Source organism: Oenanthe melanoleuca, chromosome 6 (assembly GCF_029582105.1).
Source record: "Oenanthe melanoleuca isolate GR-GAL-2019-014 chromosome 6, OMel1.0, whole genome shotgun sequence".
Classification (NCBI taxonomy): domain Eukaryota; kingdom Metazoa; phylum Chordata; class Aves; order Passeriformes; family Muscicapidae; genus Oenanthe; species Oenanthe melanoleuca.
Genome location: NC_079340.1, coordinates 25,571,132 through 25,599,004, shown reverse-complemented (window position 1 = coordinate 25,599,004; position 27,873 = coordinate 25,571,132). Strand labels below are relative to the sequence as shown.

At 43.0% G+C, this 27,873-nt stretch overlaps 1 protein-coding gene and 2 long non-coding RNA genes across 6 annotated transcripts; 1 reads left to right on the top strand and 2 right to left on the bottom strand.

The window, feature by feature from the left end:
• Positions 1-598: 598 nt before the first annotated feature.
• On the bottom strand, positions 599-7,617 carry LOC130254650 (uncharacterized). The gene is made up of 3 exons (XR_008840792.1): positions 4,514-7,617; positions 3,643-3,750; positions 599-2,349 (listed from the first exon to the last, which is right to left on the bottom strand). It is a non-coding gene; the product is annotated as an uncharacterized LOC130254650 (long non-coding RNA).
• A 312-nt stretch (positions 7,618-7,929) lies between these two features.
• On the top strand, positions 7,930-8,566 carry LOC130254649 (uncharacterized). Its single transcript, XR_008840791.1, has 2 exons — positions 7,930-8,210; positions 8,244-8,566. It is a non-coding gene; the product is annotated as an uncharacterized LOC130254649 (long non-coding RNA).
• Positions 8,567-8,568: 2 nt separating this feature from the next.
• Positions 8,569-27,547, bottom strand: PDCD4 (programmed cell death 4). 4 transcript variants are annotated; one of them, XM_056494410.1, is made up of 13 exons: positions 27,417-27,547; positions 23,198-23,345; positions 21,955-22,051; positions 18,348-18,644; positions 17,745-17,839; positions 15,997-16,110; positions 15,512-15,733; positions 15,151-15,248; positions 13,548-13,662; positions 12,593-12,700; positions 11,405-11,515; positions 10,520-10,659; positions 8,569-9,323 (listed from the first exon to the last, which is right to left on the bottom strand). In XM_056494410.1, the coding sequence occupies exons 3-13, from the start codon at positions 21,992-21,994 to the stop codon at positions 9,263-9,265; spliced, it is 1,401 nt and encodes a 466-aa protein (XP_056350385.1). In that variant the 5' UTR covers positions 21,995-22,051; positions 23,198-23,345; positions 27,417-27,547; the 3' UTR covers positions 8,569-9,262. The 4 variants fall into 4 exon arrangements, with proteins under 4 accessions (XP_056350385.1, XP_056350383.1, XP_056350381.1 ...); XM_056494408.1 differs by lacking the exon at positions 27,417-27,547 and adding an exon at positions 27,157-27,319; XM_056494406.1 differs by lacking the exon at positions 27,417-27,547 and adding an exon at positions 27,104-27,254.
• Between the last annotated feature and the right edge of the window lie 326 nt (positions 27,548-27,873).

Here is a 27,873-nt window from a genome sequence, read left to right as displayed (position 1 = left end):
GCCTTTGCAATACAAAGAAGGATGCAAAGAAGGGGAACCTCAAAATGTGCTTCTCTGCTGAAGGACTATGTTACAGTAAGATGTTGCTATTTTTACTGTCACTTCCTTTTATATATTCAGAGCCAGGTCTGCTTATTTGATTGACAATAAGTTATTTTTCCTTTTTTTCTCCAATTATTTTTACAAAGCAGATGTATGATAAAAGGACAGAGTACCTATGTTCACAAAAACAAGCAGCATGATTTAGGACTTTAGAACTACCATGTAAAAACTAATTCTGGGCCTGCCAGCTTCTACTTTCAACTCATTAGCCACCTATCCATGTCTGTTAGCAATTTATAAACAAGCTTCCTAGGTCTCACAAGAGCTCTTCCAGGTGGAAAGACAGGACATATCAGCACTGAAGCAGCACATCCAGAATGTCATGCATTAAATTATTTTCTTATTTACCTGTATGCACACAAACATTTTCCAGAATGTGCTGTGCTCTAACTGCCCCAAGCCCAGCAGTTCTTCAATTTGTTTAGTGCAAGGGAAAACTGCAAATCCAGCAGGCTATCAAGCAAGCTAATCTTCAATTATACAAACAGAGAGTCAACCAGTTCAAACAATTTATCTTTCAAAGTCAACACAACAAACAACAGAAACAAGCAAGAGCTTTTTCATTCACAGACAATAAACTGTATTTTTCTAGTGTAGCTATTCTAGACAGGAGAGTAACAGCTGTTAGAAACTCTTGTTTTTCTCTTCAGTGAAAGACAGGGCAAATTAAAGGCTTCAGTTGCCTGTACTTTGAAAGGGGAGAAAGGCCAGAATGAAAACCCAGTTAAAATGAAACAGATGCTGAATATTCCAGTTCCAGTCAGGACAACCATGAAGAAACCAACCTTTCTTGATTTAATTTTCTTTTCTGGTACTTGCAAATCCATTTCTGAAATCCCAGGATAACTCAAAAGGACAAAGCTATGCTTTGGTAGACAAACTTCTTTTAGCTTTGGTCTGCAGCACCTGAATTTCAGTAGGTAGTGTGGCTTCCCAGGACTAACAACATCCAGGTCCAGTATAATTCCCACAGCTAAGGGGCAAGAGGGGATGAGTATTCTCAAAAGTGAGTTTAAATCTACAGAGGCTGAGCTTCCTTTGTAGTCAATAAGATAAGCCCTATGCTTAGGCACTCTGAATCATATTCTGAAGAAATCACTTTTTCCATTGACCTCATACAGACCCTGGGGAGTTGAGCTTTCCAAGGGAAAAGCCACTTCCTCCCCAGGAAAGAGCATTCAAGTCTAAGTGGCCCTGGGTTCACCAGCTTTTCACTTGCCTCACGAGCTGCTCGAGTGCTGTAGGTCTGTGCCTGCAGGTGGTACAAGGCATCTTCTACCATTTTACCTGTTTCCCTTGGCTCTCATGGCAGTCTTCTAAAACTGGCTGGCACCAGTACTGTGGTGTGGCTCAGGTTTCATTTGCTCTGCATGTTGTTTCATGCCTTCAGAGATCCGTGGAGATTAGTACCAGGCTGACTGGAATGGCACGGTGGGTAGGAATGCGAGTGCAGCCCGAGTTTTTCTCTGCTGAACTTCATACAAGGGCATATCCTGACTCCATTCCACATAAAAGAGGGAGAAGGCTTCCACTTCCCCGTTGTCCTCTCTGATCTTCCCGCTCTCAGCAGCCACAACAGAGTGGCAGTGTAGCCCCTCCTTCTGGGACAGAGCCTGACCACAACCAGTTCTGAACTGCATCATTTTTAGCTGATAAAGGTGTGCAGCCGAAGGAAGGAGGCTCCCACAGTAGCCAAGAAAGGGGAAAGGTCTCTGGGAGTGGTGGCTCCAGGAAGGCAGAACAGCTTTATTACAAGGTTTTTTGAGATTGCTGTAAACAACTCACCTGTGTCCTAAAAGTGGCTGGGAGTGGCAGCACGTCCATGCTGAGCTGTGTGAAACGGCTGCCCCTGCCCAGGCACGTATCACTGCCAGCAGGTTAACCCAGGCCACAGGCACAAGCACTTTTCCTTGGGATTACAGCTTGTCACTGCTGCAAGCTCTGCTGCCTGAAATGTGAATAGGAGAGTCTCCAGGAAAACAAACAAACAAACAAACACAACCCTCCTTCGCATCCTCACAATCTGAAAAATATTCTTTAACAGTGACCTAGGAAGAAGAAGTTGAGTTTGAATAAAATATTTGCCTGTTTGTTTTAATGGCTTTAGCTCTGCTATTTTCTCTTCCTCTTCAGAGTGCCAGCAGGGATTGAGTGCTGGAGCCAGAGATGTATTTCCTGAAGGGTGACAAATAAGAACAAAGCCTAAAGTCAATTCCACACTGAAGTTCTTACACAAATTGCTTCTTCCTGAAGAAAAGAGATGGATGAAAAAAAGACCTCAGAAAGTAGTATGAAATAAGTAATCCTACAGTTCAGTTACAGGAAGTGAAAAGAACAACCCCAAAAATTTGTCAGGGAACCAGGCATTACAGGGAGTACACCTATAAAGGGAGGTTTCAGCTGAGGAATTCTAAATGAAACCCTGAAAATTAAATCATTCAGGTGCAGATAGATCTTCCAAAAGGACATCTTGAAACTCCTTCTGCCCAGAGCCATGAAAACTAGAGCAGAGTGAGTGCCAGCAACCTTAACATTTATTATTATTATGGTAGTGCACCAGAGCCTTGAGCTTTTTGTGAGGGGCTCTACAAGAAGAGTGTTCTAATTCAGAGGCTGAAAACCAAGTGTAAGACTAGAAAAATGACACATATTTGTCACAGGCACAGGGAGCATGAGAGAAGAAAAGCAGTCAGAGTGCTGCCAGGTTTTTTATAGGCCATACAGACAAGGAGAGTGTTGGAGAGAGCTCAGAAAGATTATTTTTCAACACACATGATTAAGAGCCTGGTTGCAGGGATGGGAGGAAGCACAGAGATGTTTGAAATGGCAGCAGGTGGAACTGGTCATCACAAGCTGATCTTGGGAAAAGAGCTGATATCCCAGTAATAGTCTGGAACAGATGAACAGGGATGGGCTAGGGAAAGACAAATCTTGAAGAGGAAGGAGTGACACAGGGCTGAGAACAGTCCTGCATTGTGAGGACAAGGGCTTGGTTATTCAAGAGTTTTCTTTCCCTCTCTTGTTTCTCCGGGGGAGGAGCGGTGTTTCAAGGGAAAATAATACAATCAATTGACTGTGTTGAGAGATTTATGGTTTGACTTTACCATGTGTTAAAATATTGATTCTCTTTATAACATATGCTTGAGATATTGACAATAGTTTTTTTCTGTATAGAAGACTGACTCCTGCAAACAAAAGGTGGGACTTCATGGTAGGATGCAGTGAGGATGGGCAAAAACAAAGTGATACAGGAGAAGCACAAGTCTCGGATTTCTTCCACTCAATTAAATAAAGATAGCAAGAGAGACACTGAGCAGTGTGTGGTGGTGAGAAGCTGGAATAATTAAACAATAATCTGACAGACGGTGCACTTACGGGCAATTACAGCAAGCCTCTGCTGGCACTCCAGGGCAGGAGGCCAAAGGCTTAAGCGATTCAAACCACACAAGTAGAGCAGTAACCTCCTAGAAATGCCAGTGTAGAGCATTTGGCTTAGGAGCCCAGAATGGGACTTACATGGAGCCAGGTCTCTGCACTTACCAGGTGTTAGCAGGAAGAGCAGCCTGTCAAAAAGCTGTTTCTGTGTCCCTTGGATAATGCATTTCCAGGCACGTCTCCTTGCCTTTTGCATACAGCTTGAGGATCCCACTGCATCAAACAACAAACTTAAAATAAGTGTATTCAGAAAGCTCAACTAAAAAAAAAAAAAAAAAATCACTTGTCTGTCAACTCCCTTTCAAAAACAAAGACTGGGTTAAACACCAAGCTATCAAGCTTCAGGCTCTGAAGGCATTTGGGATTCCCACAGGGAGCCACGCCAGGCTTTCTGTTTCTTGCCTTACCCCACCCAGTAAACCCAAACCACCTTCCTCCTCCTGTCTCTGAAGCTGGGCTCTGTGTCCCATGGTACCACTCAGCGGCTTCAGGGACAATTGCATGAAATCTGCAGGTGTATTTCTGGAAGCACTGGGATGCACCGTTCACCAAATGCTGCCACACTACATTTCTGATCTTGTCAGCACATAGAGAGGTGAAACAAGCTCTAGAAATTTAGAAAAGAAGAAAATAGAAAGCGGTCCAAGTGGAAAGCAAACACAGATCAGGTGCTGTTAAAAGCTTCTTAAAATGTCAACAAAGTATTTACTTAAACTCAGAACAGAAAGTCACCTTCAACATGGGTAGTTCTCATCAAAGTGGCTTTATTTTTAAACACCTCATGTCTGGAGCTACATGATTATACAGGACTGAACCAAATTTTTGCTTTTTAAAGTAAGGACTTGATTCCAGACTTTCATATGGAAAACATGAACTTGAAAGGCATAAAAAGCAGAAGGAAAATAAAAAGCATTTAAAATGTATAAAGACAAAAACCAAGCCTCATAAACAAATGGGACTGGCAACATTGCTTCACCTAAATGCTTTTTTCTTCTACTTAGTAGGAGATGTTTCTCAAGACTTGAAATAAGTGTTGTTTTGTATCTGCAGGGCTTTCAGCAAGCGGCTGCCAAATTACGAAACCCTCTGGATTCCAGCAATGCACATCTCTGCTGTCTGCTGCACTCGGAGTATCTGGGAACAGGAGGAGGAAAACAAGCTTATCATTTATAAAATTATTGCTGGTTTTGTGGTTGTGAGGCTCTCTGCAGTGCACAAGAATAACTTGTTTGTGACATCAGTAAAATAAGGATGTGCAACCTAGAGCGAGTTGCCTTCTCCATGGATACCACACTTATACTTTCTCAAATAACACTGAGTTTCATCCCGAGGTTGAGTCTCAGGACTCTGGGAAGCTTCATGCCATGGGGACACAACTTGAGACCTGGGCACAAGGACAGTCTTGTTCTGACTGCTTCAGTCCTGTGGAATGACACCCAGATAATGCACTGACTCAGCACAGCCCCATTGCAAGTGCATGGTGCTTTTCCCAGATGGAAGGGTTTTGGCAAACAGCTTCCTAGATATTCCTGGCAACTGGAAAGGCCTGTGAGAGAAATGAATGGGTATTTGAGCACATGTCGACCCCAGAGGCCAAAAAGATCAAACAAGGGGGTATAACTATTGTTTCTTTATCAGAAGAGATTGGATCCCTCATCCAAAACTGGAAAATTTACTTTTTTTCTTGTTGTTTCTCTGCCAAAAAGACAAGGGGAATTAGGTCCTCTATTAAATGCTTTTCCCTCCTCTTAACTATAGCCAACAGCGTTCTAATGAATTAATACCAGCCTTACTCAAAACAAAACCCAGTCCTGTTTTTAAGGCACTTTGAAAGTAGGATATTAAGCTGCATGTCCATGTCTTCCTCCTCTCTCTCATCCAGATCTCTCAGTCATGAAGGTGGTAACTATGATTTTTTTCCCCAGGAAAGTAAAAAAAGGAAGGAGGTGTCTTAAAAACAGACTTACTAGAAACTGTTGAAAACAACCTCCACAATCACGCCTGTCCCAGTGCTATCAGCTTCCTAGATAGGCTGCCAAGCTGGCATTTGAGTAGCTAAGAAAATGGATCTAGTACAGGATGCCAGACTCCTCAGTCACTAAAATGCTCAAGTAACAAACTGAGTTGACCATTGTTTCTTATCACCAAGCAAACAAAAGCTGTTGGCAGGAAAACTGCTTTTGGAAAGTGATTCCCTGCATGACCGAGATGGGCTCCAAAGGCAAGTGTTCACATAATGCTGGACTCCAGGTGGCCATTGGCACTGTGAAGGACACTGGAAAAAACCTGGCCTACAATTTGATTTCAACATCTTGCTTTCAGCTCATTTGTGTTGCTCTGCAGCCATATTTGCTACCACAGGAATAACTCCTGTTTTCACAGTGCAAAATTTCCAGTCACAACTGGGTCATTTATGTTCATTTTTAGCCATAGCCATATCTAAGATGCTGAAACAAACTGACAAACAACTACAAATTACTGATCTGCAAATTGCATGTACCGTTTAAAATATCCTGGTCTAAAAACATCCATCATAAAGCAGTGCCTTGTTCTTTCCCTTCCAGTCAGCACAAAATACTGATTGGCACATGGAAAAGCACATCAGACAAAGGAGCTTTTCCCACTGAAATCAGTGGGAATGCTTCTGAGCACTTCAAAGAGTAGAGAAGGATGTCCCCAGCAAGCACATCCATTTTACAGCCTCATCAACAGCAATCCTCTGACCTGAAAGTGGAATATATGAGTAAGGACAAAAAGGGCCCGTTTCTGTGCTGCCCAGGAGTGTTGTCTTTGGCCAGCTCCACAAAAGGCAGGAAGGAGGAGCCCTGCTCTCACCCTCTGAGGGTTCTGCTGGCCTCCAACCCAGCATCAGGCGAGGCTTCAGCGAGGTGGAACCGGGCTACCTGAGGGATTGTCAGCTTCCTACTCTAGGTTGCTTAGAGGAAAAAGGAAATAGTTCTGGAACAATGCAGACAGAGGCTTTAAATAACTATCAGAGAGGTGCCACTTACTGGAAGTTAAAAGTTTTACCACTGCTCTCCTCGCAAACCTTGGATCCCGCAGCTGACACCTGAGTTAGCAGAGGGAAGGAAGCAGGCAGACAGCCACCACCAAGGCAGAATGGAAAAGAATTATTAGCAAGGATAATTTTCTCCCTCATTTTACTAATCCACGGCCATCCCTGTGCATAGCAAGAAGCCAGATCTGAGTCCCAGAACACTGAAAGGAGCCGTCCCCGCCTGCCAGGGCCAGGTTAGCAGGATTACCAGCCTGGACTGGCACTCCCCAGCACACAGGGTGTGCAGGGCGCACAGGCAAGCTCATTAGCAAACTCTAAAATTACAACACATCGCGGAATCGGGGCTTGCCGGGGCACGGCCGAGGCGCAGGGCAGGTGAATCCCTCTCCGCCCATCCCGGGGCACACCCGCGGGGGTTTCCCATGGAAGCTGCTCCCGGTGCAAGGATCCTCCAAAAGGCGGACCCTGTGGGGGATCCCGGTGCGCTGGCCCATCAGGTTCGGCGACATTTAAGCTCTCAGTGTTTAGAAAGACAGCGGCTTTTACTGCTGTTTACATGTCAAACAGCCGCATGATTCACATCGCGAATCCCGAGGCGCTGCCTGGAAACGAAAAGCGGGACGCGTACGCCCTGGCCACGCCCGTCTGCTGGCCGGTGTCTGCTGGGGATTTTATTTACAGAAGCAGAAAATAAACCATAAAAGCGCCTCAAAGCCTGAGTTCCGCGGCGGGCCCCGGCGGGCAGGCAGGCAGCGGCTCGCCGGGGCCGGGCAGGCCCGCGCAGGTGGGACGGCTCCGCCCCAGAGCAGAGCCCGACGCAGCTGAGGCGGAGAGCGGCATCCCCGAATCCCGGGCCCGGGAGAGCCCCGGAGAGCCGCTCCCGGGGCTGCCCCGCTAAGCGCCACGCTACGGACTACAATTCCCAGCGCGCATTGGGGCAGCCGGAGCCCCGTTAAGCCTACTACTCCCAGCATGCTCCGGGGGACATGACCGGGTGCGTGGGCGTGGCTCCGCGCGGTGCATGCTGGGAGCTGTAGTTGGCCCCGGGTGCGGTGCCGTGCCGGAGCCGCCATGCCGGAGGGAGCAGGAGCGCTGCGGGAGGTGCTGCCCAAGCAAGGTACCGGCGCGAGCACCGCCCGGCTCTGCCCGCCCAGCCCGCCGCTCGCTCACGGCCCTTTTCTCCCTTTGCAGGGCAGCTGTCGATGGAGGACAAGGTCGCCCTGGTGCTGTGCAAGCCCAAGATCCTGCCCCTCAAGTCGGTGTCGCTGGAGAAGCTGGAGAAGCTACAGAGGGCGGCGCTGGAGGCGGCCCAGCCGCCCGAGGCGGCCCCGCCGCCGTCCGCGGGGGCCGCGCCGCCCCGGCAGTAGCGCGGGAGGGTCGCGCCGGCCCCCGCGATCGGAGGTACCGCCGTGTAACGGGGCTGCCATTAAAGTGCGGCCTGAACGAGGCGGGGCTGGGCGGGGAGGCCGCGCGTCGGGCGCTGTTGGTGTAAGAGAGTTGCGCTGGGCGCTGCCCAGGCCCTGTTTCAAACGCGTCTCTAGAGGTACCAAACCCCTCGGAAAGCGGGAGGAGGCGAGTTCCACAACCCCCTGCTCCAAGCCGGCCTTACCAGACCTGCTCCAGCACTGAAGCACTTGGCTCCTAGAGCGTCTCCGTGGCCCTGAAATGGCTATTCCCATCATTTCAGAACACCTGAAATCTTGACATGAGACTGAAAAACAAAGGAGAGGCTTTACCGTGTTCCTGTAAGCGAGTCTTCCCTTAGAGCCGTCTTGTTCTTGAGCAAGGGCTTGGCGAAGCTGTGCTGCAAAGAGACATCACAGTATCTGTGCCAGCCTGGACACTCCTACGCGAGTCAGTTGTGTTTTCCAAAACAGATCTGGTAAATACTTACTTAGCATGAGCTTAATTATTCTATGCTCTCCTCCTGATTGCAATACCAAAGGCAGTGTTAGATGTACCGCTTAATTTATTCTGTTTAAAATAAATAAAAAGGAGGCAGAAACAAGAGCTTCACAAAAAATATTTTTAATATGTTTTACCAGAACTTTTCACTTTTCCAGTTACATAGAAAAAAAGACAAGTTTGGTACATGGGGGCTGAAACCAACCAGTGTTCTCCCCTGAAACAGATGAATTAATCTTGTGACCCAACTGCATTTTCTTGGGCTCTTTAAAACAAAGAAACTGCTATTTTTTTTAACTCCCAAAGCACAGTATTTCTTTAGCAGCAATGGAAATGGGATCACAGCAGCTTAACCTGACCCTTCTATAATAAAGCTTTGTATAAACCAGTGATTTTATGATGACAGCACTGTCCTGGAAAGAGCGAGCGGCAGTCAGACATCGATGCACACATGGAATGATTAGGTCATAAACATGGCACATACAGAGATAGCTTATTTCAAGGCACCACCACAGCAGAGTGGCCAGTTGTTCTACTATATGCCCAAAGAAAGAACACTTCTTCCTGAAATTTACAAAACTATTAAAAAAAAAAAAAAAAAAAAGGAAAGAAAACAATTTGTACCCAAAACATGTGCTCTTAAAAAAATACGAACTGTGCTAAGCAACTCTTAAATTTGGTATGTCCTAGATGTGTGTACACGTACACATACACACACCCGAGGAGCATGCGTGCTGTATATATCGATAGCGAGCTATGTTCCCTTTCAACTTGTAAGGCTTCAGGAGGCAGCTCTCACATTCAGTAGCTTTCTAGCTTCAGACGGCCCCCATCTCCTTCACTCACAAAACGCTTCCTGCCCCTGTAAGAAAGTAGAAAGTATCTTTTCAGTAATTCAGAGTAGCATTGCTTGTTTTTTCTCGCTGAGAGGAATCTTCTCTTGTGTCTTGGTAGTCAAATGTAAAGTGTGAGTTCAGCAGGGTTAGCAGTGATCACAGTATCAGCTCAGCTGCTTTAAAATGCTAGTTTGGAAACCTAGGGATGGTGGTTTTCTACTTAAAACTGAAGTACACAAACCAGAAATGCCTCTCAACATATAACTGGTAACCAAAGTATAATCAAGCTTTTGATGCAATGATGACTCTCAACCCTCCCACACACCCAAACCTGCAAAACATTTGATACCAACACACACAGTTTTAAGTGTAAAGTCCACAAATGGAGACTGTTCTTGATAAAAATGCTAACATTCCAAAATCCAAATTTATCACAAGCTGTCGAGATGGTTTGAGAACTCTTAACAAAATACCAAATTAGAAAAGACCTGTCAAACAAATAGTATTCTGAATGCATAAAACTGTGAATAATAGTTTTAACATCCTATTTTAAAATTTACATATATTCCCCAGAGGAAATGAAACTTACTAACAGTTTTATGACCAGTAAGGAGGTAAGAGCATACTGATTACATACAGTTCACATAGCATTATTTATGCCATGACTAACCAAGCCATAACAAACCAAATTCATTATACAAATCACAAGACAGATACAAGGAATGGGGTGTGCAGAGCTTATCCCATATTTGTGTCCTGTTCTTTTTTATATAAATATTAGGACTGGTTGTCTCATCTTAGAACTCTACTCCTGCAGTTTGGTAAGTTTAAACGATTTTTAAAGGATTTTTTTCTTTTTTTCCATTTCCCCAGTATAGCTGAGAGTTTTCCACTATCACCTACATGGAATCATTGTGACACCTGGATCTTCCAGCTTAGTGCTGTGCTGGTTTCTACTGAGCAAATGGGGAAACCAGAGGAGAGACAGCCTTTATCCTCTGGGAAGCACTGATGGGTGCTGCCTGGGATTCACAGGAGGCTCAAGTATTTATCCCAGCCTCAACAGTGCAGCTTCTTAATACACGTTTTACCAGTCCAACTGTTTGTCCATCCTCCAGCTTCCACTTCCAATCAGTAACACTTTGGTCTAAGATGCTACTCTCTGTAACCTGTGACAGGAATGAAGAGCAGTGCCTTTGCCTATCTGCAATGAAACAAGTACCTTGAAGGGCAGAGGTCTCTCAGTGGTTTGGAGATGATTCCAGCCTGAAAGCATTCCTCTACAAAGCGCTCGAGCACAGAATAGGAGTGTGGCACATCCAGGTTAATGTCTGGGATTTCACAGTAAACCCGTTCATAGCCCTGCAGTGTAAGGATTCAAATAATCATCAGTTTATTCTATTATTTTATTGCAATGTTTTTAAATACTCTTCATTCCAGAGGTTTTTTTAATATGGTTTCACTAACCTAAAGCATTGCAACTACAAGTCAGTAGAGAAACAAGGTATATAATATCAGCCCATACCATGGCAGTATACAAGTATTTATCTACATAACAACACAACCTGAACTTTTAACTTCATTAGAAGTCAGAAATACAGACAGTATGAAATCTATATGTTAGCCTGCCTGTTACTACATGGGTAGTAACATGGGAAGAAAATAAGTCTTCCATGTTAGTGAAAAAATGTGGTCACAAATGACCAATACAAGTTTATGCAGCAGGGGAGAGACTGGGGACAACCAGAGATGACTTCATCACCTCCCACCAGCAACACAGCTGGGCCAATTTTTATGTAAGTGTTTGTGTGATCCCCAGTCTGCCCTGGGACAGAATTGCTGTCCTATACTCATCCTGAGAAGTAAAGTCACAGCTGATTCCGACTGTGCAGAATACTGGTTTCTATACTGCTCTACTTGACATTTGTAATTAGTAGGCCTTTATTGTACTACTTCAGTTACAAAGAGCTACTGGATAAAAAGACAAATTTAAAAGATGAAGCAATATTGCAGCATTTTAGATTATTAGTTTTAACCATTTAACTGCATAAAGGCAGCTGGAAATTTTGGAAGACCTTATGCAAAGTTCTCTAAATGCCATACTTACTCTTTTCATTTGGTCCACAGTAATGACAGAAGACTTCCACAGAGTTTTCAACAAATCCAGTATCATTTTAAAGGTCTTTTCTCCAGTTGACTCCAAAACCAGTACAATGGCCTAAAACAAATCATGCAAGTATTTTGACTAAAATGAAAATACTGCTTCAGGTACAAGGTGCGTGACCATATGAAGTACAAAGAAGAGTGAATGTGTTACTATGACTTTTCTGGGGAAAAAATCCCATTTTGCTACATGCACTCACAATTTCAGTTTAATATTATTATTATCATTATTATTATTATTATTATTATTATTAGAAAAGAAAAACTGATGAAAAGTTCTTTGGATAAAAGGTAGGAAAATCCAGAAAGGACTAGACAGAGTGAAAAGCATTGCCTTTATCTGGTTTCAGCACTATGGCTATATCCATATGGCTGCTGCAGTACAGATGGCAATTAATTAGTTTTGTGAAATTAATTTTGTATCCATGGGGTTTTATCTTATCTGTGATTTTAGAAGGACTCAGATGCTTAAAATCTACAATACTGCACAATCCCTATCAACTGAAAAGATTCTGTAGTTCTATTGTGAAGGAATTTTCTATAACATTTTTCTATAACAATGTACTGAAAAGGGAAGTTTGTAGATTGTGGGTGTTCAGCCTTATTGGTAAATAACCATTTCCCAATTTGGCAGATAGAGTACAAATGGGAACAGTCTCCCATATAGGCTGAGTCTGAAATATGTAAGCTTTTACAAATAGGCTGGGTGAAACAATCCCACCCTGAAAAAGGAAGCTCTATAAACTTAACGAAAACAGGTAACACCCATTAGAATACCCAGATATCTGAAACTAGGAGGAAATAAACACCAAAACAAAGCATGGGAGGGGTTTTTTTTGTTGCTATTCCTCAGCAGAAAATAAACAGAAATCTTATTTTCAGGAATTTATAATAATCTGAAGTCAACTATTTAACCCCTCAAAATTACTTCTGGATTTTCCCAGAGTCAGCAGCAGCTTACTTGTTGCACAATGCACAAACAAATGAGGACACAAACCATTAACTTTACATGAAACAATTTAGTTATTCAAATAACAGAGCAAGCAACCTAAGCTTCAGATGCCAGTTATATTATTTGCATGCCCACATCAAAATATCAACAATTATTAAAGGGACTCTGATTTCTCCTTACTTCATATACAAGTTCATGGTGAAAATGGGGTACTTCCAGTTCCTGAAGGCAGCGTTCTGCTTCCAATACATCTCCAGAAAGCAAATACTCTTTCAGCAACATGTCAATCTATAGAAATTTAAAATGAAAACCCAACACTAATTAGATACAAAATTTAAAAGCTGTCAACTATTTCGATAATTCACTATCAACCCAACAGCAAGTTAGTTCCTCAAACGTGCTGCTAATGCTTTTATATATGTAATTAAATTCAGGCATTAATTAAATGGAGACGTTATCAGTAACCTGAAACACAGTTGTAGCCAAATACCTATCCACAGTGTTGATACAGAAGCACCAAAATCATTGTTTTATAAGCTGGGTCACCATAAAAGGTGCATATGGGTGTCATTAAGTTTATCCTCTCCCTTTAATGCCTCCTCCTATCTATGATCTGTTACACTCCCTACCTAGAAATTATAACATGTCTTTTTCCTTTAGATCTGCTTACTTTATAGCACAGATCTCTAAACATTCCTGTTTCTTCCTCTCTCTTTTTTCAGTAAGTACTGTGGTTTTGATCAGCAATGCCAAAAAAAATATTAGTTTATCTAGTTTAGCCAGTTTCATCTTGGCTTCTTCAATTACTTCATCACTTTATACTGTGAGGTCTTAAAAAGCTGAATGCTTACAAGTTTTGCTTAAAGCAAAAATAAACATACTTGCAATACAAAACATTGTACTAGCATGCTCCCACCAGTGACAAATACTACAAAACCAACGAAATTATCTCCATCAGTTCTACTACTTTGTCTAAATTATTTATATAAAAAAGAAAGTCCAAACAACAAAACAAAACCAACACTCATGACATAAGACATCATTTTAGAACAGGATACATATCTCTCATCCCTCTACCCCAAACAAAGTAAGTTTAGACCACGACCAGCTGGAGAGAGGGGAGTTCTGCCATTACCTCTTTGACCAGGTGTTTCACAGACTGCTGGCCCCCTCCTGCCCCCCAGACGCTGTCGATGCGCTTCCCTCCCTTGCTCATGCTCAGCAGCACCGTCGCTCGGTCCAGCGCAGCTCTAAAGGCAAAGTCAGCGCTTAAAACCTCATTACAGAACTTCATTAAACACATCTGCCACTTCTCCTCAGACAAAGCTACCAGATCTTTGGGAAGAGGTCAGGGTTATCAACTCCTCAGGAACCATCTGGATCATAAAAACATCTGTCTTTCTGTCACCCTTACACTGCTGCTCATACCAAGAGCAGGTTACAATCCTGTGATGGCAGTAGATTAAATCACCAATGCAGAACCTGAAACATCCTCACAAAAAACAGCTGAATATTTTCTTATGCAGAAGTGGATTGTATCCAGACTCTTTCAAGAATGCAGCTTGGCAGGTGGATCTCAAACTAAAAAGGCCTGAGTTGCTGCCACACTCAAGAACAGTTTTCTACTGAAATACTATTTTCCATTTGGGTCTGAAGAATTATGAAACCTTTAGAATTTAAGCCAAAGAAAACACTTCAGAAGGTAAATATGTAGTTGGAAAAACAGCACAAGCTAGAGATGCCTGCCAGTTTATTGAAAAGAGAATTAAAAAGGGAAGTAAGGTGAAAAAAAAAAAAAAGAAGTTGGGGATACAGTATGTACCATCCGTGTAAAGGCAGAACAGTTCTCCCAGTCCTCATGCTGGGGGCAAGCCAATAACAATAACTCTATTCACCAAGATTTAATGAGCAGGAAAGACTGGCCAAGAAATAACAAAGGCAGCAAAGCATCCCAGATGTGCACAATGCAGGCTACAATCCTTCAAATCACAGGACACATTCATATAAGTGACAGACAGTTTTCTCAATTTGAGCCCCCAAGGTAGGCAGCCTTCCTTCTGAAAGTGCCCAACTATAATCACTGCCAATGCAACTTCTGGAAGAAACAGGAGGTCAGCACCTCCATATTAAGCCTGAAACATACACTTATGGGGATAAGAAAAATAAAACATGACTCATTATTAAAACATCCCTCTTTGTCAGAGATTGTTCCTTCAAACTTCTCACACTGACATGGAAAACAATTGTACTTCTTGACAAACAGAGCATTACAGAGAAAGTCTCGGAAATCACTGCACAAGCTTCAAACCTTTGTAAGGCAAAACAGTTAATCCCTTGTGTATTTCACAACATATTTACAGCAGCTGTCCTGATGCTATATTTACCCATTAATCACATTAAAGCTTTTTCTAAGACAAAACCTTCTATAACCACTTCTTCTTTCAGCTCATTTTTCACCCTCAAACATAAGCTAGACAACGAACCGAGCAAATTGAACTCAAATGTATTTTGTATTTGAGTTTTTTCAGAACTCAGTATTTCTCATCTGACTTAAGTAATTCTGGATTTTGTTGGTTTCGTTGCAGATTTTGTGGTTTGGTTTTTTTCCATTTCAAATTGAAAAAAAGAAAAAAAAAAAAGTAAGTTAAAGAACTGAATGATTTATTCTGGAGCTGTAAATTCCTGATCATCATCTTTGGCATAGAAAACTATCTCTATATAGAAAGCAAGGAAATTACCGAGCTTGGACACAATCCACTGTGCCCTTGTAGCCATCTATGTAGGTACTGCTTAGGATCCCATCTCCAACAGCTCTAGCAATGAACTGGCCCACCAACTGCAACAAAACAGAAGCATTTTTAATTAAATGCTGAATTTCAAAGAAGTTCTAAGTAGATAATTATAATGTGCCTGGTTTTCTGATTTTATTTAAATGAGCTGTTTCAAAGTGAAAACACAGCCTGGGTAATTGAGAGAGGATTACAGACAGTAAGAAAATCAATAGATATTTTTCAAAACACAGAGTCTATTTTAGTTTATTTGATCTATTTTAGCCACAAAAAGCTTTTGACTACTGGCATAAAGATTTACAAATAATACCTGTGGTGCCCTGGGAGAATCCAACACCAATTCAGGTAGTTCTTTGAGCAGTCTATCAAAGGATTTTTCCACATCAGTTTTGCTTACTACTGTCCCACAAAGGTCGGAGATAAGCTTAGATGTCATTTCCCTGTGACTAGCCTTCCCCTCTAATGCCAAGGAAACAGCCAGCACTGGCACACTGTATTTCATTTCACCAAGGTTTAAATTCTTCAGCATCTCCTAGATAAGATTTGGAAAACAAAACAATGAGATTTCATCATTTTCATTATTTAAATATATAAATAGACCACAAATAAATATTTATGTGCTTATACAATTATATATATGCTTCTGCTCCTGTAATTAATATAACTGCTTGTGTATTCTTATAGTACATTTCTTGCCAACTTCTCTATAAACTCATTCATAGCTGGCAATTGCATTACCCTGTATACTACAGGTTTGACCCCCAAAACAAAGAAATAAAAAGACACATAACATACCGAAACTTCATTAGTATCTCCATGTTCAAAATACTCCTGGATGATCGGTGTTAAAGTTTTTTCAAATGCTCTTTCATCGAGAGGTAAAACTACTGTTTCATAGACACAGTTCTCCTGTTTTAAAAGACAGCAAAAGCAGATACCCATACTATCTTTTCTTGCAACTTATGTAGCACTAATAGTATCAAAACGGTGTTTTTTTAATCCTTAATGCTTTGTTCTTGGTAGTCAATATCCTGCCACAAAACACTAGACTCTGTCTCTACTATTGAACGCGGACAACGCTGGCTAATTGTCATACTTCTTCGTATTTTGAATTTACATTAGCGGAATTCAACTGAAAGGCTGAATTTACTGTTAAACAATGGCAAACACACTGAACTCTGTTCCTAGGATTTAACTAGGAGCACCACAGGAGCAGAAGTCAAGTGCCTCCATACTGAAGGGAGAGTGACAGAAGCTCCTGCCCCAGCCCAGCAGAGCTGGCTGTACCACAGCACCTTCCCCTCCGAGTGGCACTCCTGTCCCTGGCAGGAACCCTGCCTTATTCCCTCTTCCCTGGTGACTGTGTGACCAGACAGGTGGTGCCATGCACAAATCACAGAAAAGGCATTTGCAGAGTATTTGTGAGCAAAGGCATTCCCTGAGGAAAAAAAGAGGCACACAGTAACTCCCTTATGTATCACCTGTCCTGCAGAGTTCCAGCAGCACCAGATCTCCCTGCTCTAATTCAGTTCCCTACTCTGCACCTACAGAAACAACATTCAGAGCAATACTACAGAGCTGAATAAAAACATCTGATCAAAGATGTTTTTCAACCAATGATCAATGGAAAGAAACTTTAATGATCAAGAAGTATCGTAGGAATCAAAAAAGCTATCATTCCATCACACCTAAGTTACACAGAATGTTCATTCTTTATTAAACTTTGTTCTATGCACTTGTCAGCTCCCTTTTTAATGGCTATTTCTGTCAATATAAAGTGCCAAATTTTAGGGAAAATTGATCCTGGAAGAAGGCTTTGATATTGTCAGATACCATTCTTTCAGCAGCTATGGCTACAGCAAACAGCCTCTACTCAAAGGACACACCCATTGTTCTGCTTATGTCATACAGAATGTACTTCTGGTCAGTCTTGCAATTGTATTGATCTCAGAGACTTTAACAATCTGTGTTTGTAATCACCATTTCCCTTTCAATTACAGAAAGACTCTCTGCCCAATAAGCTTTGCTTTCTTTCCCCTTCCCCCAGTAACATGGCTGTAAGATACAATCTTCCAAAACATATTTTAAATAAATACATGTCAGAAAAATATCCAAGCTACCAACTTCATAAAGTGTTTATACCAAGAAGTCAAGACATTGGGCAGGCTGGGAATACAGGGAAGAGAAAAATCTATAAAGGATAAAGGATACTGTCCCCACTAAACTCCCATTTTTAACACAGTGTCTGTGTGCAATATAGAGCAGCACTGCAACATCCACCTCCCTGGGAACCAGCAGTGGAGAACACACCAGGAAAAGGGATGCTGCTTACTCAGGCATAGAAAGAGGGCTTGGGGATAAGATCTGTGAGTGTTACACTGTGACTTGTACACTAGCTGACTTTTTACTAGCCAATAATCTATTCTTGAGCATAAAAATGAGCATTTCAGTGTAGCCAGGCTGACATTCATGCTAACTCACAAGGCCATTGAAATCAATAAATGGAAATATAAACCAACACTGCAAAGAAACTATTTGCATACCTGGTCATCGTCGTAATTAGGATCCTTAATATCTACTTCTTCCACATCGTACACTTGACCTGGTGTTCCCCAAACTCCTTTACCACCTGCTCCACCTGGCAAAATATGGGAGAGTAAGGACCACCAGTTTACAAACAAAACTTCTGATTTCAACACAACATTCTTTCACTCAAAAGTGATCTATCACTGACAAACAATATATGCTGAATAGGGTGTGTTTGTCTGACATGTCCCACTTCCTCAGCCACTTTTCATCACTTTCCAGTAAGACACTAGAAGTAGTATGGACTGCACACGAATTACTGTTGAAATTGTACTTTCAAATGCAGCCATAGTTTAAACTTGCATTAGTAACAGTCCCATGAACCACCAACAGTTCAGATTTATGTATTAAACCTGCTAAGGAAATGAACTTCTCTTGAAGATAGATGTTGATTGATCACAGACACATTATATTTGCTGCCACCTACTAACTAACATAAAGGGCCAAATGCCTGCACAGAGACTGGTTTACAAAAACGATTCCCAGCCGAAAAAAATGCACTGTGCTTTGAATAAATTTTTATCTTTCTCATTCTACTCTCTTCACCAAGCTACACCAACCTTTCTTTGGCAGACCTCTTCCCTTTCCAGACCGGGATCGCCTGTCCAGGAGTTTCCCCTTTGGGCTGGTTGGTACAACTCCAATCTTCAGTGTCTCTCCATTCTCACTGACAGAGTCTCCTCTCCCAGAATCTCTAGAAGAGTTTTTCCTCAACCGTCTCTTTGCTTTAGCATTTATTTTGGCTTCAGTAATTGAAGTTGCAGGAATCCAATTTCCATTGATTTCAGTTTTTCGTTCCTCAGACCCGCCATTTTCTTCATCACCAGAAAATGGAGCATCATTTAGATTCTCAAGTTCTTAAAAAGAAGACAGAAAAAAAAATCTTTTCATTTTAAACCATTTTATATTAGAATACTAAAACACACTGCATTTCTAAAGGATTATTACATCATACAGAACTCTTGTTTTCAACAGTGTAAAGGCAAACATTGTTTTTAAGGTATGTCTACATATTGCAGTAATAAGGAGTTCCTTATACCCCTGCACAAAATATCCACAATCTAAACAGAGCAGATGTCAAGAGTTGGAAAGCAAATTAATAAAACCATACATAAATATATAAACAACAGAAAACCCCACCCTTGCTAAACAAAAACCATACAAACTCCTAAGTGCATTAGATCTAAGTGCCTCATTCTCACTCCACCCACTCTTCTCTTGATTTAGAAACAAATGAAACTGCCAATACAGTAAATTCTGTAGGAACTCACCAATGTTACAAGACTCTTTACCAAAGTGAAATTAACTCCCTAAATCATCGACCAACATTCCCCTTATTCAATTCAAGGCATTTCAAATACAGCTCACTAGCAAGAAAAGCAACAATTTAGGCATAGAAGAATATAAAAACATCACTACTTTTATTTTATGTTTTTAAGGTTATGGGGGGGAAAATGCTGTTCAATACAAAGCCTGGAGAGCTTGGTAATGAAGACTCCTACAATACACAGTACTTTGAATCAGTGGGATCTCTCTCCTCTATGGATTGTCCCTCACTGTAGCTTCTGTCAAGACTGCTTCTAAACACAACACAATCAAATATAATAGGTTTGTTTTGTACCCAACAAAAAACTCTCTCATAACTTAAAGATCTGTAACTATCTTAGAGCACTGAGAAGCACAATAACTTCACTCTATGTGGAAGCTAATGCACATTTAATGTTTAGGTCTAAAGTCTTGTTTCACAAAGTTAAGTTGTCCCCCACTTGAGCTGTGTGGTTCAGCAGAATGTCTTATTTAGAACATTATAAACAAAAGCTTTCACAAGGTATTCTTCCCCTTCTTAACTAACCAAGATTGGAAAAAAAAAAAAAAAAAAAAAAAAAAAGCACCTGAGAATCTATTTACTTTCCAGTGAGTACTCTGCGAGTCCTTGCAAACTGAAAGACACACACAGACAGAGAACAGCCTCGGTTCTCTGTTACAAAGTTCTCTGTTCCTTCAGAACTGAGTAGAGTCCTAAAGACACAACCCACAGCCCCAGCACTAGGAGGGCAATGAGGGCACTCAGAAGAAGCTGCTTTTCCAATGCTTTACAAAAAACCTCACTGCCATAAACCCAGAATATGAAGAGTATTCAAAATTTACATTTGAACTTAGCTAGTGTACTAATTCACCCTTCCACTACCTCCTCATCAGCAACATGCATTTCGCAGTATTTCTCAGAATAACGTTTTTTCACTTCAAAACAAAAAAAATTCATGAAAAATTGTTTTTAAAGCAGAGTGGACTAATAGAATATTGCCAATCTCCAAGTATTTACCCATATCAAAGAGTATATTAAACTGAGCAAACTTTGATGGAACTGCCTCTTTTGTGATCAAAGAATTTAGATACTGGTGATCACAGATGTGAATGCTACAGCTCAGTAATAATGCCGCCATTCCAGGCTAAGCTTCATCTTTCCACTCATTACTCCCACAAAAGCATTCCTTTTACGCTTGCAGCAAGCTAAAAAAGAAAAGCATGCATCACATCCAGGAAAAGATTTCTCACAAGCAGCTTTCTCTGTTTGTCTAACATTTTAATAAAACAATGAGAGATTTGCATAAAGCTAGCAGAGGGGAAAAAAAGAGCAAACCCAAACAGGTTTCCTTCCTCTCATTCCCCAGGAGACTCCATCAGCAACAACCAGCTCCTCTCAGTCAAATGCACTCAAATTCTTCTTCATGCTCAGTCTCCCATGAATTTCTCCAGTTTACACCTGAGACCTGGCTGTCCAGAAACTTCTCTCTTCAACAACCACTTACTTTCTCAGCTTCCAAAGAAAATGGCCAACAATTAACACAAGTCAGTCCTGACTCTGACAGCTTTAAGGGAGGCTACAGTCCAACCTCCCTACACAATCCTGATCCCAGGTTCAAGACTAAAATAAATCCTCCACAGGAAACACCTAACCCATAAGAATTAATATTTCTTACTGTTTTTTATATAACACTGTCACTTCCAGCTGCAACCTCTTTCTCCATAATATGGTAACCAACCGGCCTTCCACTATTAGTTACCCAGTTAGGCTTGAAAAAACAGACTGAACACATATACTGCTTTCCAAAAACTTAAACTAAAATAAACTAATATAAAATAAAATAAACCTATACAATAGTGCAGATCTTCCTTCCAGCTTCTCATTTTCACATCATATAACATATAGGCAGTAATAGTCTTCAATCAACTTTAATACTTTGCTTACTATATATTAAGAAGTTATCCAAATTTATCTCATTACCCTGCCACTAAGCCTAGCAGGCTCACTTAAAATCTGTGCTTTTATGGGCTACTTTCATTAACAAAGCCTTCTATCAATTTAAACTGCCCAAACCCTGTCAACCCAGCTCTCCTGCAGCTTTCCATCTATTATCCAAAATAATTCTAAAACGTTGAGAATCAACATGTCTTCTGCATTAACCTAATCCTGCTTAAATATCAGAAATCATATGGATTATATTCCCACCTCAACTGCATTACCCACCATCTTAACATATATACATTATTCTGAAAAACATTTAAAACTTCTTTGACATGAGAGAGTCAGTGTAGACCACCATAACCTTTGGAAGATATAGAAAATAACAAGAATCTGTGTTACCCTGACTAAGCATCATAAAATAAATGTGTGATATGGACAAAACAGTCCATTTCATGGCAGTCTCTAACATGTACTTCCTAAAGTTTTCCCATGCCAGCCCACTTCCAGTCAAGCCCTTCAACATTCATTTCCCCAATTTTAAGTTAAATTGTTGCATAAAAGCAGAATTTGTACCTCTTAAACACCTCTACACATTTTTCTTTTATTTTTTTCTTCACACCAGCACTACTTGAACACAGATGGTAAGGAGACAAGTGCAACCACTATCCAGTAACTTACAGAAATAATAACTTTATTATTTTAATAAATTTTAAATAATCACAATAGAGCAGAATTCTATTATATATAATTGAAAGAACTATTTTGTAAGTTTTTTATGGTCTTTTTTAACCAGTATTGTTAAAAAACTATCAGGTGATACATTTCTTTCTAAAGAGAACACTTCTGGTCAGCTAAATTTTGAGAAAAAACTTTAAGAAATTTTAAGAAAAAACCCCAAAACAACTGAATATATTACTTACCTGTTGGGGTAATGTAAATGTGTTCCTTTTCTATTTCCATAGCTGCTTAACAGAGCTGACTGTGAAATGTAAAGTCTTAATGTTTTCCCTCCAAGGCCTAAATAGAAACAGAAAAGCTTAGAGAAGAAAAAACACTAGATCAAAGTAAAATGCAAAGGCTTCACTCACAAAATATAAAAATGGGGGGGGCTTAAGCTATAAGTTAACTATTAGTCACAGCGGAAAAGTTCCTGGGAAGGTAAATGGTGTAGCAAGAGAGGAGTACCACCCTCCAATACATCTAAGCCTGGATGCCTTAGCAGCTGTCAGTTCTGTTGTTTTTAAAGGGGACAAAAGCCGTTATTTTAAGGCTAAAAGCCCCATGTACACCACTTTTTTTAGCTGATAAAAGCCACCTCTATCAACCTAGACTGTCCTGTTCTGCCAAGTGGTTATCTGTATGAGTGTACAATATCAATGTTATAATTGCATCCACGAGAGAAACGTTCTTCATGTGAATGATGCTGATAAAATGGTACCAATTTATCGAGTTCAGCCCAGCCCTTAGAAAACAAGCTAATTTTTGATCCTCCCCTCAAGGACATAGTCTTTGTTTTACTGTATGTACATATAGCTATCAAGCTTTCACATCTGTGCTTCTGCACCATCAAACACTCCTTGCGACCAGCAATCCGCAAGGAATAAAGTTCTCCTCGTTTTAACACTTCTCTTTTTCTGCTCCTCTTTCTCCCCTTTCCTAGCACCTGCTATTCTCCAAACCACTCCATGTCACTCTGAAAATGATGGCATCATCCATCTTTCCTTTCTGTGCACAAAAAATTAGGCAGTCCCAGAATTCCCTTGTATACATTTTCACAAATCCCTTCATAGGCCTGGGAACATTACTGCTATTTGTGTCTGTCCCATAAGAATTCAGTAGTCCTTTTTTCCCCCCATCTCATCCTTTCCTGCCCTGAAAACTGTTCACCGTTGAGTGGCAAGATTGTGACACCAAACACTTGCATTCCCTTCCCCTTTTCTTCTCTTCCCTGGTTTTCTCCTTTCATGCCCACTCGCCTGCCACAGACCCACTAACGGCAAATGATTCATCACAGACCGTTGGCAATAAAGAAACTCTGGTTTGGGGCACAGCTGTCATGGTCTTGTATTTCCTAATGCCAAACCAAACAGTTCCCAGCCTTGTGCAATAAGAGTCTTCCCTGCCCCACACGTTTTTTAAAATAAAATATTTTTCCTGAGTTACCTCAAGCAATCATTCAGGAGTTCTCAAGTGTTCCCAGTCACTGTTGGTTGAGATACTTTTCCGTGTGGGTCTCAGTCTAATCTGCTCAAACTACCTTGTAAGAACAGTTTTATCCTTCCTAGTGGAATGTTCCATCAGTTGTCCACCTCTTGGGAAAACACAAAAAAGGACAAAACCTGTGTTAAATAACAATCACAGCTCTCATAATTTGTAACCAAGTTCTACATTTCAAGCGGAGAAATACTCTTCCTGTACAGGATCCTCCTTGAAATCCCCCACCTTGCAGGTGGCAACAAAATAAATAATAACCCAATTTCCAAGTGATACCATTCTGAGATTCAGCACCCTACTTGGCTTATAACAAGGATGATGGAATATCCAAGCCTTAGAAGTGCTGTTGTCATACTGATCAGGAGATAGGAAAGACACTCTCAGTTTAGCAATGCACCTTCTCACTGACTCAAACCAGCAGACTGCTGGAGCTTCAGGATACTGGGATTTATCACTGTATCCAAAACCCATCATTTTCTGATTTGCAGACTTACATCACACAGCACTACCAATAAAACTACAGAACACAATTTGCAAAACTGCCTTAAAAACACCAGAATCCATGTTGGAAGAGATAATACAGAAACAAAATGGAAAGAAGCCACCTTAGGCAGAACAGAAACGCCATGGAAATTTTTAAGATGAATCAGCGATATGAAAGGTACTTTTAAAGTAGTTCATAAGACAAGGGTATTTTTCTAAGTCACTGAAATTCGCCAATAAAACACGCTCGGTGCTCTGCACCCACTACCATTTCTTGCACTCCATCTAAACAGGCAATTCTACCTCAGCAGGCACATTAATCTTTAGAAAAACCACACGCAACAGGACAAAGCTTCCAAAAGTTATCAAGACCTCCTGTAGGTGCAAAGCATCCCTGAGTAACTTCCACATAGCACACGCTTTTTTTCCCTTCTCCCTAACTTTCGGCAAACACCTCCCATCACCGAAGCTTTGGAGACGTGCCAACAGCAGCTGCCGTTCTGCAGCCGCACACACAAAAGCCACGGTACGATTCGGTACTCCTACCAAGCCCGTGCCGCCGGCCGGGACCAACGGCGGCGCAGCGCCGGCGATGAGGAGCGGGCGGGATGGACGGCTCAGGCCGCCGGACCGCGGGCTGCAGGCCGCTGGCAGCGGGGCCGAGGGCTCAGGCCGCCGGGGCGCGGCTGGCGTGCAGGCACGGGCCTGGCAGTGCTGCCGCGGCCCGGGAGCGCCCGCAGCGCCCGGGATTTGCCCGCAGCTCCGCCGCTCCCTCAGGGCCGCCGGGGCCGGGCCGAGTCTCCCTCAGCCGCCGCCGCGCGCGCTCCCGCTGCTGGCCGTGCGCGCGCCCGCCCCCTGGCCCCGCCCCCGGCCCCACGCGCGTGCCCGCCCCCTGCCTACCCGTGTATTCTGCCCCAGCGACACGGCCACCCGCCGCGCGGCCATTGGCTGCCAGCCGCCCGCCCCGCAGCCAATCGGCGAGCGGCGCTGGGCGCGCGCTCGGCTCCCAGGGAAGGCCGGCGGAGAGCGGGGAGGGCGAGACCATCGCGGGTGGGGTGGAGGGAGCGGGAAGGAGCCATTGGTGTGGGGAGGGGAGCAGTGGGTGAGGCGCACCAGAGCAGCGCTTTCCATTTCCCTGTGGGACACAGCCCGGAGCGCCCACACCGGACAGCATCGCCTGAGCCCGTCCGTGGAGGGGCCGGTGTGGAGCGGCACCCCCCGCGATGTGGGAGAGCGGCTCCTCCCATCCTGCCTGGGGGTGCTCGCTGTTAGCACGGGGCTGCCGCGGCGGCAGCTGTGCCTGGTTCCTCCTCCACGTGCTGTCCTACTTCTTTAATTAAAAGTCTGGGGTTTTTTCCCTTTTCTGAAGCGAAGCCATCAGTACAAATAATCTATTACGTCTTATCTGTGTGTGTTTCTGCTAACAAGGGCCTGCCTCTCCACGCCAGCCCTTCCCTCAGCACGGGGACAGGGTTGGGCATGGCGGCGGGGACGCTCCGAGCTGCCCTGAGCCGGGATCCAGACGGGATTCCTGCTGCTCCAGAGCCGGGATCCAGACGGGATTCCTGCTGCCCCAGAGCTGGAATCCAGACGGGATTCCTGCTGCCCCAGAGCTGGAATCCAGACGGGATTCCTGCTGCCCCAGAGCTGGGATCCAGGCAGGATTCCTGCTCGGAGCTGCAGACGGGATTCCTGCTGCCCAGCCCATCGAGGAAGAACTGCTGCAGCCACCTTCTTTTCTATTTTCCCCTGCCGAAACGCTTAACGCGCTGCAGGTTTGGGATGGACAGCCAAACCCTGCATGTCCGTCCACAGCCTTCCAAACCTCCCACCTCGTTTTAGTTTACATTTACCCAGTTTACTTTGTACGAGCTGCCTGAGGGCACACACCTAATTAGAGATGACAGTCTCCTCTCATTGTCATGTGCCTTGCCTCCATTCAGGTCTCTCCTCAAAACTCAGCTCGCCCTTTGTTTTCTCTCCCTAATTTGTCACTCCAGAGAGCCCTAGCAATGAGGGAAGAAAATACAGATCCTTTCTGCTTTGGTACTTGTGCATTGCAGGATTTTCCAGCTGCTAGCAAGAGAAACTTCCCCACTAACCAGATCACGACTTGAGTTTTGTAGTATTATAACATATTTTCCCCATATAATTATACTCCAGATTGGCATACTTCTGACTGAAATAGCCAAATGAGCCAAAGTTCCCTTGTATAAGAGCCTCTGAATTAATTTACTGGCCTAGCTTTGTATGAATCATCCAAAAGAGGTTTAAGATTTAAAACAACATTATCTGTTAAAAGAATGTGCAGCACAATTGCCATGTTTTCATGATGCTTTCCTCATCAGTCAAACTACAGAAAGAAAGTCTTGCTCATGAGGACACTAAATTGCAGATTTTTCGAGTTAGAACAGTCCAACGTGTTCACACAAGATTTTTTCACACACGACCTAGAGGCAGCTTTAAAAGATGTTGTTTCCCCATTAATCAAAAAATAGTTCCTGGTTTGCTCTTTACACCTCTGCTGACACCAAGCAAACTACCACAGTGTCATCACCGAGATTTATAAAATTCATTCTACCTATTAACATTGATCGTGGAATTCAGCTTCCCCTGCAGGGCTGAGTGGGGCTTTAAAGAGATGTTTCAGTAAAGAAGAAAGAGGTAACAGAAAGACTGAAACAGTAACCAGAACCTGCATGAGAGAGAAGATGGCACAAAATACTGCATCATGCCAATCACACCTTTTAAAGCACCACAGAAAATTGCTAGAGGATTTTCTTCTAAAGTTTAAGACTGGATCACTTCCAAGAGGCCTAAAAGCTGGGTCGGTAGTTAAAAGAAGATTAGAACCCCCAAACCATCCAGCACACCTCCAGACAAGAAAATGGTGTGTTTTTTCTTCCTTCTGCTGAATGTCTCTATTAGCAGCTGGGTTATCAAGCACTGAAAATCTCATCTGCACACATTTTCTGATTTCTAAAGCACTGTGACCTGAAAAAGAGCTGAGGTGCATGAAAGATAATTTGTATTTCTCCATTGTATCAACCAGCCTACTAAAAGACATCACCTCCTTTTCCCTTTCTAACCTCAAAGCTGCCTGCATTAACTACAAAACAGCTGATCACATGCTAACCGCTGAGCTGTAGAGACCTATTTGCTCCCTCCTGCCTCCCTCCCCCAGACATATTAACAGCAAACATACCACCAAATCCCCATAAAAACAAAACAGCAAAATTCCCCCTCCCATAGGAAAAAAAATTAATTAAACCCCCAACTCTTTGGGCCGTTTCTGGTGGATTTGCAGCTCGAGGCAGCCAGAGAGGGGTGTTCAGCTGGACCCCGCTGCCCGACACCTGCACCCCGGGTTACCTGTGCCGTGCCCCGGCCCCTCCTGCGCTTCCACCCCTGCAGCCGCCGATCACCTGGAGCAAAATGCTCGCACGGAGGCGAGCAGGTCACTTTCTAGCAGTCTTCCTTCCTTAGAGCCTGCTGGGTTGTTTTCAAACTCTCCCCTCCCTTTCTCACAAGCAGGCCAAGCCCTCCCGTAACACCCAGGGGAGGAATCCATTGGCTGGAGCTCCCCAAAACGCGTGGAGCAGCCCTTCCCCCCGTGCGATGTTTGGTCACCACAGCCCCCGGTGTGTCCGCGCTGCCCTGGCCTGGCTCTGCCTTCCCTTCTCACCGAGCTCTGCCTGGGCTGGCGCTGGGGTGACTCACGCACGGCTTCCGACCTCCCGCACCACACAGCAGTGAATGGCAGAGAGAAATCGCCTTGGGTTAGAAACACCACCGAGCATTTCCCCCGCGCTCCCCACTGCGGATTTTTCAAAGTTTTACTTTCTGTTTTAGATATTTTCGATAGGAAGCATCTGTGCTCCTGACACCTCAGCAGCGCTGTTTGATTACAGTCGAGTCTGTTACTGTGTCACTTGGAATAAGACTTTCCACACATAATGCAGACAGCAAAAATGTATCATATCTGTTAAATCAATCTGCTCTGTTCAGTTGCCTGTCTCTTGGCCTTCTGCTTTCTTTCCCTTCAGACTACTTTTATTTTTGCATCTTCGGCTAAGGTGCCTTCATGAAATGAACTGCAAACACAGCAAACCCATTCTTCTTCATCAGGCAGCGTCAGCTCC

Coding starts and splice junctions, on each gene's coding strand:
- PDCD4 (XM_056494410.1), bottom strand. CDS start 21,994: ATGGAAATAGAAAAGGAACACATTTACATTACCCCAACAG. Junction 17,840..18,347: donor AAGAGGTCTGCCAAAGAAAG/GTTGGTGTAGCT, acceptor ATATTTTGCCAG/GTGGAGCAGGTGGTAAAGGA. Junction 15,734..15,996: donor GAGATACTAATGAAGTTTCG/GTATGTTATGTG, acceptor AATCTTATCTAG/GAGATGCTGAAGAATTTAAA.